Genomic DNA, 17,166 nt, shown 5'->3' with positions numbered 1-17,166 from the left:
CTCTCTCTGGGCATGCTCTCTGCCTCTTTTGCTCCTGCCCAACCATCAGATGGCTTTTCTGGTTCTCCTTCCCTGTGATGGGGTTCAGGACATGCAACCCTAAGATATTTTAAAGTGAAGGAATTTGAAAAGATGACAGAAGCAGGAAGGTCACTGTGACCTTCCCCTCACCCTTCTCCCTGTAGCAGGTCATGAAACTTCGGAAGGGTTTTCCAACCTTCCCCTGACACAGGTTACAGACCCTCAGCGGAGAGGTGCCCTCCCTCTGCCTGGAGGAAAGCAGCAGCCGTGTCTCCAGACACAGGACACAGAGAGGTGAAGAGACAGGCCTTGCTGAGTTCCCAGATGAATGGCCTTTCCATCATATGCTCTGCCCTGCCACATTTCTCCACCACTGTCCCTCAAACCTAGCATAAAAGTACTCAGCTTTAACTATTTCTTCACATGTTCATTTCTTATGAAGGCTTCCATGTCATGTAAAACTGCTATTCAGTAAACTTGCATGCTTTTCTCGATTTTTTTTTTTTTTTTTGAGACAGAGTTGCACTCTTGTTGCCCAGGCTGGAGTACAATGGCACGATCTTGGCTCACTGCAACCTCTGCCTTCTGGGTTCAAGCGCTTCTCCTGCCTCAGCCTCCCGAGTAGCTGGGATTACAGGCGCCCACCACGCCAGCTAATTTTGTATTTTTAGTAAAGACGGGTTTTCTCCATGTTAGTCAGGCTGGTCTCGAACTCCCAACCTCAGGTGATCCGCCTGCCTCGGGCTCCCAGTGTTGGGATTATAGGTATGAGCCACCGTGCCTGGCCTCTCTTGTTAATCTGTCTGTTGTGATAGCGACCTCAGTCTTGAACCTAGGGTGAGCAGAAGGGAAGACGTTTTTCCTCCCCTCCACCCGCTGGCCACTCTGGCCTCAGCCCTGGTCAACCCGTCCCCACTCTTAACCACACTCATCGTCAAGGCCTGGTTTGTAGTCCTTTGTATCTGTGGCTGTGAGCACAGGGCCTGGTATAGGGGATTTTAAAGATTTACATTGTTGCATATTTGCTGGCTGGCTGGGGATGGATAGATGAAAAGAATGAATGAATTGGTAGCGTCCTCAGGAGCTGTGCATGGATGAAGGTGAGAGTGTGGTTGGCGCTGTGGATTCTTAAAATGCCAGTTGGTTCCACATTATTTTGGGGACCTGGCAGGGCTTCTGGCAGAATTTGAGGCTGTGTGAATGGTCAAGGCTCCTGCCCTCAGGGAACAAAGTTATGACTCAGGTGCTGGTTCACACTCTGCACCCCAGTGGCTAAGTGCAAAGTGTGGAGGAGCAGGGGCACCCTGAATGCTGGTGAGTGTGGGCCAGTTGGGTAAAGCCAGGGATTGTTTCCTTTGTCTTTAGATGGCCATTCTTTTCTTTTCCATTCTATCTTTATGAGCATCATTAATGCCCACAAGCAAATGAAAATATGTGCTAATACTCATGCCTTCTACATTTCAGCAAATACGGTGCCCTGCCACATTTTTATTCCATAGCTTTTGCTTACGTACACAAGTTAGTAAATAGAATCATATAGAAAACCCTAATTCTTGAGCTCACTTACTGTTTCTGCTTAGTAAGGACATACTAAATTACATTTTTATCTACACCTTAGATACCTTAGCTGGGTTCTCAAATTTGGAAGTGTTTGAGAAAACATTTCTTTCCCTTTTTTTTTTTTTTTTTTTTTTTGAGACAGGGTCTTGCTCTGTTGCCCAGGCTGGAGTGTGGTGGTGCGATCTTGGCTCACTGCAACCTCCGCCTCCAGGTCTCAAGGGATCCTCCTACCTTAGCCTCCAGAGTAGCTAGGATTACAGGCGTGCGTGACCACGCCCAGCTTATTTTAAATTTTTTTGTAGAGACGGGGTCTCGCTATGTTGCTGCTCTCAAACTCCTGAGCTCAAGCAGTCTGCCTGCCTCAGCCTCCCAAAGTGTTGGCATTACAGGCATGAGCCACCATGCCTGGCCCTTTTTATTATTTAAAAAACTTTACTGCCTAGAGCGGTGGCTCACACCTGTAATCCCAGCACTTTGGGAGGCTAAGGCAGGTGGATCACTTGAGGTCAGCCTGGCCAACATAGTGAAACCCCGTCTCTACTAAAAATACAAAAATTAGCCAGGTGTGGTGGCAGGCGCCTATAATACCAGCTACTCGGGAGAGTGAGAGAGAATCGCTTGGACCCAGGAAATGGAGATTGTAGTAAGCCGAGATTGCACCACTACACTCCAGCCTGGATGACAGAGCAAGACTCCTCAAAAAAACAAAAAACCACCAAAACAAAAAAACCTTTTTATTATGGACATTTCCCACATGTTCAAAAGTAGAGATAATAAGGTAGTGAGCTCCCATGTGCCCACCATCCAGCTTCAGTGACTAGGGCAATTCATGTTTTAGCCATAACTTCACCATCTCCTTCCTCTCCTGCTGGATTATTTTGAAGCAAATCCTAGGCATTATATTGTTTCATCTATAAATATTTTAGTACCTTGAAATATGGCTTTTGAAAAAAAGACTAGTTTTGCCTTCATAGAAATAGATTCATAGAGAATGTATTCTTTTGTGTTTGCCATTGTTCACTCAACATGTTTGTGAAATTCATTCATATAACTGCAGACATCAGTATTTCATTTTTTATTGCTGTGTATTATTCCATGTATTAATACAGAAACACTGATTTCTTAAAAACATACTCATATAACTACTTGGCCACCTAAATGTATTGGCAATAATTTTTAAATATGATCAGTGTTCAGATTTTCCTAGTTGTTTTATGCATGTCAGGTTTCATTTGTCTGTTTAGAATCAGTTTGTTCAAATCAGGATAAAATAATATTTCCAATGTTTTAAGGATTGCATCTGGCCTGTTCACAGACTATGTATTAGGGAGCTTTATGTAAGAACAGCCATTTCTCTATTTGTTGGAAGTGGCTGGGCTTTTGGTCAAGCAACATAGTATGTGTAGGGATTGAGTTTTCTGGGGAAGATGGATGGGTCCTCTGCTCCACTCTAAGTTAGGTCTAAGATGTGCCATCAAGGCTGGGCTGACCCTGTCCAGACTTGTTGGCACATCTTAGACTCAACTTTATGTAACTTGTCCTCTTCTTCTGCACTACAGAATTCTGCCTTCTCCGAGGGAAACAAGGTGGCTTCGAGAACAAGAGGAGAATTGACTCTGTCTACCTGGACCCCCTGGTCTTTCGAGAGTTTGCATTCATAGACATGCCAGATGCTGCGCATGGGATATCTTCCCAGGATGGACCATTAAGTGTTTTAAAGCAAGGTATTGCTAGTAGGGCAGGAGTGGACAGTTGAGGGCCCACTGAGCTCTGTATCCCAAGAGGTGGTTTGGCCTTCAGCATTAGTGACCCCTCAGTGACTCTCAGAAAACATGAAAAGAGAGGTGATACCACCGAGGCCCAGTCCACTTGGCAGGACTCACCTCGGTTGGATTTTAGGGAGCCCCAGGTTGTGGGTGCTGTATTTTAGGAAGGGAGGGGAGAATGACCCTCCACAGGGCAGGGGTTGGAGACTGAGGTAGTCAGGGGCTTGGCATTTTTCTTTCATTGTAAGCACAGAAGCCCTGTTGACTACTAAGAATAGCTCATCAGCTGTGAGGATGGAGAACCCAAGTTTTGCATCTGTTTTGTTATATTCTGGGCTTCATTGTCAAGACAAGCAACGCTTTGTCAGCCTTGCAAAATGCTCTCTTGGAGGCTCTTTATCCACATGGCATGGGCTGCATGGCGCCAAAGAGGAAGAGGGGCCATGCCCAGGATGTGCCTGCAGCAATTCCTTTTGCTCCTCACAGCGTATGGTGCTTTAGAAAGCTGGTTTCTTTTGTGGGGGGTATGGGGGCGCAGCGTATAGGAGGAGATAGGCAAGGAAAAGGGGACACAAATAGGTGAGAGCTTAGCACAAAGAGCTAGGAACCGCTCAGGTTAGGGTTAGGGTTAGGGTCGCTCTGGCTTGGAGGGTAAGCACAGAAGCCCTGGTGACTACATCCGTGGAGCTTTGATGAGTCCCAAACCAGGGGATGCTTTTGTAGCAAAAATGTCAATATTTGAAGAAAAGACAACAAAGGCCCAATTTTAACATAAGGCTTTCCTATCCTGGCTTCCTTGAGATGGATAAGTGGGTGCAATTTTCAGCTGCCACTTAAAGGATTTTGTCATTGTGGGTTAGAACCACAGCACAGTGGCCCTACAGCCACTGGGGAGCAGAAGGCAGTCCCGTGCTGCAGCTTCCTTCTGTCCTGCCCACAGGCCCACCCTTTGAGTTGGCCTTTCTGGTCAGCCAGGGTGCAGTGGGAGCTGGATGTGCCAGGCAGGAGGAGGGTGGGGGCTGCCTGGTCTTTGTACCCTCAGAGACTGGACCGACCAAGACAGCTTCTGTCTTCAGGCTGGGACTGGCAAAGACATAGTTGTTTGTATAGCAGAGTTTTGAAATATGTTGGTTACTGACGTTCTGTGTTTCTCTGTGTGGGGCTTTATACAACTGCTAGTTGGAATTCTCCATCCTCATGGGTGGTACACTGATGTATTAGTGTGCATCCCTGCATATGAAACCTTTATCAAATCTTTAAAAATAAAATCTCCACTAGACTTAATTTACAGGAAGCTTGAGTATCTTAACCCCCCCCCCCAAAAAAAACCAAAAAAGAAAAACACCAAAAAAAGAAGAAAGGAAAAGAGATTCTAAGGAGAGAGGCCCCTAAGCATCCTGCAGAGGCAACAGCTTTGGGGACTCAGTGCTCAGCTTGAGGACTTGTGAAGAAGCACAGGATAGAAAAAGAATAGCTGTGCTTGCGATGAAAATAGGGTGCCAGCCCTTTTAAAAGTGGGCATTAAATATTAAAGGATAGAAAATCTGCAATGTACTACAAGAAAGGACATGAAAAATAATGTATTTTGGAATTCGTATGGCTCTAAAGCATTGTAAAAGCACTGACTTATGTTTAGTAATTCAGCTTTGATAATTTACTTCCAGAGAAATCATGCTAAAGAGGAATTTAAATGACTTTTCCAGAAAATAATTGATTAGACTTAATGTTCAGTGAGTCATCAGAGAAGAGTGAAGCTTGAAATACAAAACTTGGCTTCCCTCTCTCTCTCTCCTCCCTCCCTTTGGTTATTGAAAAATATGCAGGGTGGTGTGTAACTTGATGTTTATTTCTGAGTTCCATGACTGGTAATGCAGCTGGGAATATCCATGAAAGAACTGATGATTAGCTATAAAAAGCAGGAACTGCTGTCCGATGTTGTGAGATGTGCATCGTGGTCATGAGACTTGGGTGTGCTTTCTTTTCAGTGACCCCGCTCCTGGAGAGGAATTTCCATCCCTTTGTGGAGCTGCCTGAGCCACAACAGACAGCTTTGAGTGACATCTTCCAGGCAGTCCTGTTTGATGATGAACTACTCATGGTCCTGGAACCAGTGGTGAGCCCCGGGACATCTCAAGGCAGTGTTTTCACCAGGGTTTTCTGGAACAGGGGATGGGCTAGACCTCTGGGGCAAGGCGTTGAGGCAGGATGGAATTGTGTTAAAGGTTCCCCCACCTCCTTTTCTCCCTACAGCTGTCTCTTTTCTGACTCTTGGGTCCTGCGTTTTCTAAGTGCAGACAGGTAGTTGGCCTCAGGGGTAGAGGGAGGGAGGTGTTAGTTTCCTAGGGCTGCCTCAACAAAACTGAGGGCTTAAAAAACCAGCAATTTATTCTCATCGTTTTGGAGCCTGAAAGTCCAAAATCTAGGTGTCTGCAGGGCCACACTTCCCCCAGAGGATCTAGGAGAGAATTCTGCCTTGTCTCCTCCAGCTGCAGATGGCTCCTAGTGTTCTTGGCTTCAGGCAGCAGCACTCCAGCCTCTGCTCTGTCTCCACATGGGCTTCCCCTCTGTGTGTTTCTGTGTCTTCTCCTTTACTGTCTGTTATAAAGACACCATCATTGGATTTAGGGTCCACCCTAATCTAGGATGATCTCATTTGGATTTCCTTACTTTAATTACATCTGCAAAGACTAAGGTTCCAGGTAACATATGCTGGGGGCCGCTACTCAGACCACTGCAGGGGGTCATGTGGTAGAATCTAGCAAGTCAACCTGTTTCATTTAGAACAGAGAGATAGGCTTTTGCACTGTTCTGTTTTGCAGCAGAAGGATATCCGGGGAGGTCAGATTCCTTAAGTCAACTCTTAGTTGTGCAAATGCTGAGAGCCAAACAAGCTGCCAACCCTCCAGCCACCCAGATTCTGCGTCCTTCCTTTCTTAAGGCTGAGGCTTTATAAACCTGATTTTGACTCTAGTTTTGTTTTTTGTTCTTTTGTTTTTCTATTCTATTATGCAGGGAGTTTGAAGAACTGATTTAATGCTTTATGGTTTCCAGGGGAGTGTTCATATTATTTTTCCTTCTTGAAATGAGATTGTGCCGAAAGAGCCTGGGTATCAGTGATGGAACCTGTTACTGAAACAGCCCCACGGACCAGGATATTTGCATTCTAGAGGGTGGGGAGCTCAGTTCCAGGGAGAACAGTTTCAAAAAGCCCACTGACTTCTACTTCCGAAAATAACTTCTTCCAAGAGCAAAATGTCAGGCCAGCACCCTGTGGAGAAAGCCTCAGCTGCCCTGTCAGATGCTGGAGAAGCAAGCTGTCTGGATGGTGGCGAGGGTGGGGTCCAGCTTTCAGATGACCGGCTCTGGACACCAAGGCTGTGGGTGGTGCAGAATTGGCAGGGTGGTCCTAGCTAACTGGCTCTCCAGCAGGATCGCCTCACTACACAGCAGGCCCTGTGGGGGCAGACGCAGCTGCCCAGTGCCCGGTGGGAACGTGGCCGGGGGCTGGAGCGCCTAGCTTAACACTTGAGAACCAAGACAAGACAACGCTTATACATCGCCCTCCCCAGTTGTGTGTGTAACCACTTGTTTCTGGTCCCTGGCATTACCTGACAGACCCTGCCCTAGAAGGTTCTAGGCCACAGTTCCAGCAAGTATGCCCCCCACCCTTGCGAGCCAGGTTCAGCTTACTGTCCCTTCAGTGAAATGTAGCCCCATGGATGAGCAATTTCAGAATGTAGAGAAGAGCTGCGGGTGGTACTTTCCTTGGGGGACGGGTGTAAGGGCCGGGGCTTGTGTGTGCTGTGAGGAGAGGCCCCCGCTGTGGCGCTTGATCTCCAGCTGTCATGACCATCTCCCTTCTTCTCCCCTGCCCTACAGTGTGATGACCTGGTCAGCGGCCTCTCGCCCCCAATGGCGGTGCTGGGGGAGCTGAAGCTTCAGCAGCAGCAGGACCTTGAGGCCTTCCTGCAGCTAGTGGGGTGCAGCTTACACGGTGGGTGTCCAGGCCCCGAGGACACAGGCAGCAAGCAGCTCTTTATGACAGCCTACTTCCTGGTCAGTGCCCTCTCAGGTAAGGAGAAAAGGAGAAAATAAGAAAATGAAAGAAATGGCTGCTGCTGGCTTTAAAATGCTTTGCCTACTATCTATGCTCCTGGGGACACAGGGTGGTAACTGTGGAAGATTTGGTACATACAGGTCTCTCCCTTCCGGGACAGGGAGGATAAGAGGCAGGAGGCTGATGGGAAACCAGACTCGAGAGCCTTTCCATCCAGCACAAGCCTCCCCACTCTCCCGGAGGGCCCTTCTCCCTCCTCCCCCAGGGAAGGCCACAGTGGGTGACCCCTTGCCAACAAAAGCAGCATCTCCCTGACAGGCTGTGGTTCACACTGGAGTCCCAGCAGAGCTGAGTGGCAGCAGCTTTCATTTGGCAACTGCTCTCCTCGAGCATTTCAGTCCTTCTGATCATCTTTGCAAACTTGTTATTCCCCACCCAGCGTGCCCCTGTCTAGGGCAAGGGGGCCACAGAGAGCATCCAACCATCCAATGTACTAGGCTGGGAGGCAGAGCTGTGGCTGGGCCCAGATCCATAGCTTCTGCACTGGTCCTGAAATGGCCTCCCAAGGGAGCAGCCATCCAGTTACTGTGGAACAATCTCTGCCACCTCTGTACCACTCCCATCCGGAACCTGCTATGCCAGAGCGCCTGTCAGGAGATGGGCATCCTTCACAAGGAAGCTGGGCTTCCTGTTCCCTCTCAGAAAAGCCAGTTGTGGCAAACCAGTCCCCACAGCTTCCCTTCATGGTGACACTAGTCAGGACACTTGGTTTCTGATACATTCAGGGTTTCTACCCAGCACCACACAGAAACAGACCCAGTAATCTTCAGTTTTTAAAGAATTCATATACCCCATTACTTACTGCAGCATTTCTATCAATAGGCTGGATCAGTGATGCCAAGTAGGTAACACAGGGCCAGCATCATGAATGCACCACAGTCCCCTTCTACTTGAGCCTAGACACAGCATCAAATTCTCTGCAACTGGCTGGGTGTCGTGGCCCACATCTGCAATCCTAGTGTTTTGGGAGGCTGAGGTAGGAGGATCACTTGAGCCCAGGAATTCCAGACCAGCCTAGGCAACATGGCAAGACCTCATCTGTACAAAAGATAAATTAGCCAGGCAGGGTGGTGTGTATCTCTGTAGTCCCAGCTACTTGAGAGGCTGTGGAGGATCGCTTGAGCCCAGGAATTCAAGGCTGCAGTGAACTATGATCATGCCACTGCAGTCCAACTTGAAAAAAAATCTCTGCAAGTTTGCACACAGGCAGCAGGCTACTCAGTTGACACATGATATGAGACTGACTTGCTGTTTCTGAATTGGAAACTCAAAGGTAGTGAAATCTTTAGGTGCAGCTGGCAGTCTCTAAATTTTTCAACCAATCCTGCCCTTTTTTATTTCTCTGAACTGTGATCTCATTTGTATGTCAGTCCCAGCAGAGGCCAGGCTGGCATAGAGCCCTTCCATTTGTGCTCTTGCTAATCCTCAGCCCTTCTGAGTTGATTTTTTTTCCCTCTTAGTATAATCTTCTCTCCTTAGAAACCGAGGAAAGTGCTAGAATAGAAAATAGGGTGGTCTTAGGTCCTCACACCAGTTTCTGGTTAATAGCTGTTTTCAGCACTTCAGTCCCACATGTGACCTGTTTCCTGGGAAGCTTCCTCCACCACTTTGTAACCTTAAGCAAGTCAAAAGGTCTGACCTCCTTGGACCCTATTTGTAAAACAGAATTGGTATATGGAAGAGCAATCAAAATAATTTCAGTTCAAGAAACATTTAACAAGCTTAGACTATGTTTTAGGCACTGCTAGGTAAATATCAAATCTTGGCCCTCCAGGAAATCAGAGTCAAGTAGTAAAATTGGTGGGTAAGCTTGGTAACTTAGATGCTGTTCTTTCATTCCTGTGCACCTAGCACCTAGTGTACCATGCTCAAGATAACGGCTAAATGAGTAATATGGGACTCAGGTATTTCCAAGAATAAGGGATGAGGATGATGGCTACCTGGGTCCCCGGAGCCATCCTAGAAAGTGAAGGCAGGGCAGCAATGGCAGATGAGATGGCTGGGGACAGAGGCTCAGCTGGATACGCTAGGCCACATAGCTTTCCGTCTTCATCTTCCTGCTTTGGGGTAAGAGACTACTTGAGAAACTGTGGATTTTCTCTTCAGACAAATGCACACACATTTTGAATACATTAGGTTCTCTGGCAGGAGCATCCCCCTAGGTGCTGCCCCACACCCTTAGTAGCCTACACTCTCTCTTGAGAATGAGCCATGGTCCGTTGTACCCTCTGGGGCACACCTCAACAACACATTGCCTTTTTTAGGCTGCTAATACATGGTGGGAACAACTGAGTTCCTAACCAGTCCCTCAGCTACCTGATTCAGCAGGTGACTCATTCTTTTTTGCCTTTTCAGCTCAAAGCTGAAAACCCCCAAGGGATTGTGGTCCTTTTAGGAACTCTGGGAGGTGTTTAATATCCACTTTGAGTAACACTGACCTGGTATTCCGTTCCCTGGGGCTTGGCAAGGGCCCTTGTGGTGCAGCCCCTAGCCTGGCACAGCTCTGCTCCAACCTTTCTACTGTTGCCAGACTGCATTTTCCTCCCCAAAATGATTGGTGACAGGGATAGAGCCCTTTATAGTTTACACAGTACTCTGACATATGCAAAAACAAAACAACTATGTAAATGAGGAAACTGAAGCTCATAGAGGTGTACCTGAGGCTGCAGCCTGAATGCATGGAGGGGCTCAAATGTCACTCTTCTGTCACCAGATGGCAGGGTCTACTTTTCCATGCTGATTCCTTTCTTTCCCCCAGTCTGGGCAGTTCTTTCCATTTGGTAAATCGAATGTCAAGGAGTATCCTCTGTGGAATGCAGGGCTGGCAGCTGGGTTCCTACATCTGTTTTCTACAAGGCCTTTGCTGCCCATTTAGCACCGTTCATTCACTTACTCAACAACTGCTGGGTACCTCCCCTGCCTGGCTGGTGGGAAAGTACTAAAATATAAGTTAGGTGCCATCCAGGGGCTGGCTCTGTTCCCATGGACTTGTTTTTTTGGACTGTGACTGTGATTTTTGTCTCCTGCAGAAATGCCAGATAATGCAGCAGCTCTGCTGGGCACTTGCTGCAAACTCCAGATCATTCCCACACTGTGCCACTTGGTAAGTAACCTCCCAGATGGGACCTTAGAATAGATGGGAATGAGGAAATGATGAGGGAGTAGACATCCAACAGCCGATAAAACACCTCTAGCACTTCTCATCCACAACAGCTCTTCCAAGATAGATTAAATAACTATTGCTATTAACCCCACTTTTATACACATCCCACCCCCTGGGAAGACTGAGACAAAATGATTTGTCCAAATAACTTGTTAGCAGGTCCAGGACTCCATCCTTGTCTTTAGACTCCAAATCTTATACTTTTCCCATTGTTTGGAGAGAATTTTGGCCAAGGTTTGGTGTTACATTACAATAAAGGGGCCTGACACCATATTATTTGCAATGGCAGTTTTGTGCTGAGACTGGTTTGATTGAGCTGTGCAGCAGATTCGCCAGGGAGGTATCCAGGACTGATCTGTCCCAGCGAGACATAGCTTCTTTCATCCACTTTTAGGAGTATCGTTAGCTTGGTGCCCTCTGGAAATGTCATTATAAGAGCATGAGTTAGGTAATGATGAGCTTAGCCCTAGAGAGTTAAGGTTAAGCTTTTCCTTTTTCAATTATAGATTGAGCCATTAGTAGAAAGAACCACCAATAGGTTGCCCTGAAGCCACCCTGATGGGGTAGCTAGTCTTGTGTAGCTTTTGCAGATGTTGCTCAGCCTGGAGCAGAGGACCTGAGCACACATGGTCTGACTATTTTAAGGCCTAATTACTAAAGTCCAAGGCCAACCTGCTATGTTGGCCCAAAGGATCATCTCTCAGAGCTCTGCTATCAGATCTGGGAAGCAGGTATTGGGGCAGACTGCCTAGATAGGACCCTGACATTTGGTACACATCTACTCTGGGAACACCGAGTAATGTGGTTGGTGCCTTTGTGCATAACAAAGACATCAGAAGACTATGCAGCATGGCATCATTCCAAGGAGCAGATCAGGTATCACTCACAACTGAAAGCTTCCACAGGCCCAGAGGAACCTGCATTCTTGTACACTGACTGCAAAAATGGAACTACTTGAAAATGTGCCAGCATGTGTGTCCTGGGCCAGCTGAGGGTAAAGGCTGGTGGCACAGTCTGGTTATGGAAACAATACATGTCATTATTCTAATTGTACGCAGTGACGAGCAAAACAACAGCTCTGCTTTCAGATCTCAGCTCCTCTTGCAGCAACTGAGTGCTCAGCATTTACTAAGTTAGTCCTTCCTAAGTATTTACAGACTCATCAACTGCAACTGAAGCAGGTAAAAAAGAAAATCCTGCCAAGCCCATGTTATCTAACCCCTTCTCTGACAAACTCACACCTAGCTGTCCTCCTCCCTGCAGATCAGCTCTAGGACATTTGTGTTACCCCCCAGGTTCTGCTCTGTTGGTGTTTCAAGAGCAGCAGCCAGAACACATTTGGAGTTCAGAATGGAAGGTATCCTGCTTCTGCACATTCTGCCTTTTGGCAGCTGCTCAACATAGTCAAAGACCTTCCTGGGTGTCTTCACATACCTCCCCTCAGATTTGCAATAGCTCTATTTAAGACATCAAGGTGTCTGCCTCCTCAAGGAATTTGAGTGTCATATTTCTTTAAGGGATTTACTTAAAACAGGGCACAAAATCTATCTGCAGCCCTGTCTTTTCTTGTCTAGTAGCCAGGGTAACTTTGAGAGGCTTTCTGAAGGGCTTTTGGGAGTACAGTGCCAGATACATTAACACATTTCCAAGAACTGGTGAAAGGGTGAGTTAGAATCAATAGCGAATGTTAACTTCACTCCACCACCCTCTGGGTCACTGTTACCCCCTTATACCTACAAATGCCTGTGGGCAAAGGGGGTGGTAGATATTTAGAGAAGAAAGCTGGATGCTGCGCAGCTGTCATCCGCCAGGTGTAAGGACAGGGAGCCTGCAATGCTGTTGACAGTCTCCAGCCTGCACCAGTAGGGCTCCTCCTCAAATCACTGGGTGTGATGCTGTGCTTACAAAGCAGGTCTAATCTACTCTCTAAAGCACAATCAGTAGTTTGCAGTCTGAGCCTAATGGTAACGTTAAGCCTGTGGTTACATTGTGTGAGTTGTATTTGGCAAATCTACGAGGTTCGTGAGGCTGATTTTGATAATAAACACACAAATACTTTTACATTCCAGTGAGTGCTACCCTTCAGTCACCTGGACAAGCTGCACGACTTTCAGGATAGTCACCACTGCTCAGGACATTTCTGGAATGTTTTCTTTTGGATTCCCTTCAGATTTCTTAAAATTCAGGCATATTTTCTAGGCTTATTTCATTTTTAATTTGAAATTTTACTACTTATATTATAATCAGATCTTGAATGCCTGTTTCAAAATGAAATCTGCTGGCAAATTTTTAATTGCTGAAGATTTTCTTAAAAGTATTACAGGCACAGATCAAGACCCTAAAAGCAAATCAAATATTTCAAGTATGTGCTGAGCAGGTGGAACTAGAGCAGCATCCAAAGTGACCTCGGTGAAGAACACATTGAGTGTCTGCGTCATAGGCACGGCAGACGAGGTCCCTGCTCTCACGAGCAGCTTAGGGTTAAATAAGGGAAGGGGACTAAGTTTATGGATACACCATAATGGAGTAACATAAGGCTGAGTTCTGGGGTTGGGGGTAGATCGATGGAAAGGGATTGGGAAAGGCCCTCGATGTGGCATTTCAGCTGACAACTGAGTGACGAGAAAGGGAGATCAATAGGGAAGTTTGGAAAAAGGAATAGCAAGGGAAAAGGTTCTTGAGGCAGGAAGGACAATTATAAACTATAGTACCTACCTTTGAGGAGTTCATGCAAATATATAAGTTCTGATATCTTCAGTGAATCAGAAACTTGGCATACTGCATATATGAGCAAAGTACATTCTGACGTTTCTAATGTACTGGAGTTAATGGAACTAGTAGAAAGTTCGGAGAGTAGGGATTCAGACAGAGGACACCAGGCAAACGGGATAGAATCAGGCCTGAATCAAATATATCATGTTACACCTCAAGGGTTTTCCTGCTGTATTTGGGTAATTTAAAAAACGACATAGTTGGCCAGGCGTGGTGGCTCATGTCTGTAATCCCAGCACTTTGGGAGGCCAAGGCGGGCGGATCACCTGAGTTCAGGAGATTGAGACCAGCCTGGCCAACATGGTGAAACCCGTCTCTACTAAAAATACAAAAATTAGCTGGGCGTGGTAGCGCGCCTGTAGTTCCAGCTACTTGGGAGGCTAAGGCAAAAGAATCGCTTAAACCCGGGAGGTAGAGGTTGCAGTGAGCCGAGATTGTGCCACTGCACTCCAGCCTGGATGACAAGAGAAAGACTCTGTCTCAAAAAAAAAAAAAAAAAAAAAAAAAAAAAAAAAAAAAAAAAAAAAAAAGACATAGCTTTTTTCCCCCAGAATTACCTACAAGTGCATTACTATCCAATGTGGATTTTTAAAGAACATTTTTAAAGTGAATTTGTTTAAATGTGTCATTTCAGCTTCGTGTTCTGTCTGATGATGGAGTATCTGATCTTGAAGACCCAACCCTGGCTCCCCTGAAAGATACAGAAAGGTTTGGGATTGTGCAGCGCTTGTTTGCCTCAGCTGACATTAGCCTGGAGAGACTGAAGTCATCTGTGAAAGCTGTCATTCTGAAGGACTCTAAAGTCTTCCCACTACTTTGTATAGCCCTGAATGGACTCTGTGCTTTAGGCAGAGAACATTCGTGATGTCATATGTGAACTAGAAGTACGTGTTATTGGCCAAGGCTGAGTATTTTTCAGAATTGTTAAAGGTCACATGCACGTTAAAAGTTGACCAATGAAATGAATTTACAAAACAGTTTAAGAAGTGGTGACATTTTGCATTATGAATGACCCGACTTCTAGCCACCAGGTACTCTTTAAACAGTTTTCCTTATCAGAGGCCCTCCTGTGCTGGTGAGCCAGCATCTGAGTTAGGTTCCAGCACCTAAAGAGCTGGGAGGGCTGAGAATTCTTAGCATACATTCAGACTTTTTTTCTGCACAATAAGTCCATCTGTCACTTGCATTCCACTTTCTTTGTTATACAGAAAGAGTCTGACCCTTTAATCCAAAAGTTCTTTTTACATTGTGACTGCTGTGGGAAGGCAATTTCTCTACACACAAGAGGCTGCGTTTTGGATGTGATGTATGCTATTTGATAACTGTAAATGCTCCTAGAGTATATTCTTCTGCTAAACAAAATTAAACTTTAAAAAATCTAATAGTAACACACCCCTGCTTGGGACCCTAGCTATATGCATTTTATGTGACCTTGCCATGCTCTGGTGAACATTCTATTTCTATGTCTAGCACATGTTGATTTCCTATTAAAGAAAACTTTGAACTGTGTCTATTTTGCTTTTTATTCTGTTTTGATGTTCTTCTATAAATAGCTTGGACTGGATCCCTGATTCCATAGACAGGATCTGAGCCACTGGGGATGAGGGGTAGCAGTTGTTGGAAACATATTATACAGCACCTATTTTTTCCCTGCAATATCATCCACTTATTCCCTTTCTTCCCTTCAGATTTTAATGTTAACAAGGAAGAATAAAACAAATAATCCTTTTGTCACCACTACCAAAAATGAGACTCTTTATGGAAATGCTTATATGTTGGGGGAGAGGCTATAAAGTGGCACATGGTGGCAGCAACTATACAGAAATGAACTTTATATACAAACTGGAAAGGAATATGCAAAAGTGAAAGCAATTGTGCTAAAATGGTGGCACTATACTGCCTTTTGTCTGATTTTCTGAAATAAGTAAAAAGAACAAACTGCAAACGAAGGTGTAATATGAATCTACTTGTGTAAAAAGATGTATGTTATCAATATGTATGGAAAATTTCATTTAAAGAGTTCACATGAAATCTAACGGTGGCTCTTTGGGGAGAGAGCAACTTAGAGGTTGAGACAAGAGGCAGAGAAAGATTTTTTACCTTTCTATTCCTGCGAGAATTCTGTATGTCCTATCCTCCAAATTAAGAAACAGACGAAAATGAAAGACTTCAGATCGAAAGAAGCCATCCCAACAAGTCCCGAAAGTCTGGGTTACGTCAGTCAGGAATCTAGCTGTTTCACAACTGTTCTAAGACCAGCCAGTTGACATGCTGGATTGTGTTTTAAGAACTAGCTATTAAAAAGGAGGTAGCTTTATGCAACTACAGTTGTTCCCAGCCTCCCATTACTGCCAGGCATCTTAGCAGACACCTGTAGAGATGTGGGTCCAACAAGGCTAGGTGTGCTTGCAGTGAGGTGGAATTGGGCTTCCAAAGGTTTAAAAATATTTAATGAGGAAGTTGGAGATATCATATTTGGAGGTTTCTAACTGATAATATCTCCAACTTCTTCCTCATTAAATGTTTTTTAAAAAGTACCCCTATTGACATTAAGAACCATACTTTTTTTTTCATAATTAGATTTGCAAACAAGTCTATTAGCTCAGGACATCTGGAAAACAGTAAATAAAATGAATACTTCCTAGAATAGCACAGGACAGCCCCCTTAATTCTGATATTTCCATTCATAAGAGGACCACTTCTTCATAAATGGATGAAAGGAGTACCACTGACATAGCTAGTATTGTTGGTCCATTAATGACTCCTTAAATATGTCCAAGACCTAGTCCCTGGAACCCGTATGTTATTTTACATGGCAGAAAGGGACTTGGCAAATGCTTTTAAAGTTATGGACCTGACACGGACACATTATCCTGGATTATGTGGGTGGGCCCTTAAAGGAAATAAGGCAGAAGAGACTGTGAGGGAGACTTGGCCCAAGAAAACGCAGGAAAGGTGAGGCCGATAGAAAGAATCTATGTGCTGGCCAGGCACGGTGGCCTGTAATCACGCCTGTAATCCCAGCACTTTGGGAGGCTGAGGTGGGCGGATCACGAGGTCAAGAGATTGAGACCATCCTGGCCAACATGGTGAAACCCCATCTCTACTAAAAAAAAAAAAAAAAAAAAAAAAAAAAAAAAATTCCTGAGTATGGTGGTGCATACCTGTAATCCCAGCTACTCAGGAGGCTAAGATAGGAGAATCACTTGAACCCAGGAGGCACAGGTTGCAGTGAGCTGAGATCGTGCCATTGCACTCCAGCCTGGGCAACAAGAGCAAAACTCCATCTCGGAAAAAAAAAAAAGGAAAAAAGAAAGATCTATGTGCTGCTGCTAGCTCTGAAGATGGAAGGGACCAGAGCAAGAGAAGAATGCAGTCCCTCTGACAGCCAGCAAGGAAACATGGACCTCAGTCCTATAGCTGCATGGAAATGAAGTCAGCCAACAACCTGCACAAGCCTGACATGGGTTCTTCCTCAGATCTCCAGGTAAGAACCCTAACAGGCCCCGTCCGACACCTTGATTTTAGCTTGGTGATATCTGTGTTGGACTTCAGACCTACAGAAGAGATAATTAATTTGTGTTCTCTTAAGTTGGTAAATTTGTGGTTGTGATAGAAAACTAAGGTAGTATAAGACGGAAGGACGAAGAAGTTAACATCTAATTCTTCTGGAGACATCAGAGATACACTGTACTAGCAATTTCTTAAGTATGAGGTAGGTAATCCTGGAAATTAGCTTGGGCAAAAGTTGCAAAGGGCCCTGTCTG

The 17,166-nt window shown here is 45.5% G+C and overlaps 1 protein-coding gene across 4 annotated transcripts in view; it reads left to right on the top strand.

The window, feature by feature from the left end:
• The window catches only part of GSDME (gasdermin E), a 59,914-nt gene extending 45,006 nt beyond the window's left edge, over window positions 1-14,908 (top strand). For all 4 annotated transcript variants that reach the window (XM_011731189.3, XM_011731187.3, XM_011731188.3 and 1 more), the window contains exons 6-10: window positions 3,141-3,305; window positions 5,333-5,460; window positions 7,227-7,419; window positions 10,494-10,567; window positions 14,034-14,908. In XM_011731189.3, the coding sequence (XP_011729491.1) occupies window positions 3,141-3,305; window positions 5,333-5,460; window positions 7,227-7,419; window positions 10,494-10,567; window positions 14,034-14,264 (791 nt within the window). In that variant the 3' untranslated portion in view covers window positions 14,265-14,908. The remainder of the gene's footprint in view (window positions 1-3,140; window positions 3,306-5,332; window positions 5,461-7,226; window positions 7,420-10,493; window positions 10,568-14,033) is intronic.
• The last annotated feature ends 2,258 nt before the right edge of the window (window positions 14,909-17,166 follow it).

Source organism: Macaca nemestrina, chromosome 4, assembly GCF_043159975.1.
Source record: "Macaca nemestrina isolate mMacNem1 chromosome 4, mMacNem.hap1, whole genome shotgun sequence".
NCBI classification, from domain to species: domain Eukaryota; kingdom Metazoa; phylum Chordata; class Mammalia; order Primates; family Cercopithecidae; genus Macaca; species Macaca nemestrina.
Note: the sequence above shows the minus strand (reverse complement) of the source record. Positions and strands in the feature narration are given on the sequence as shown.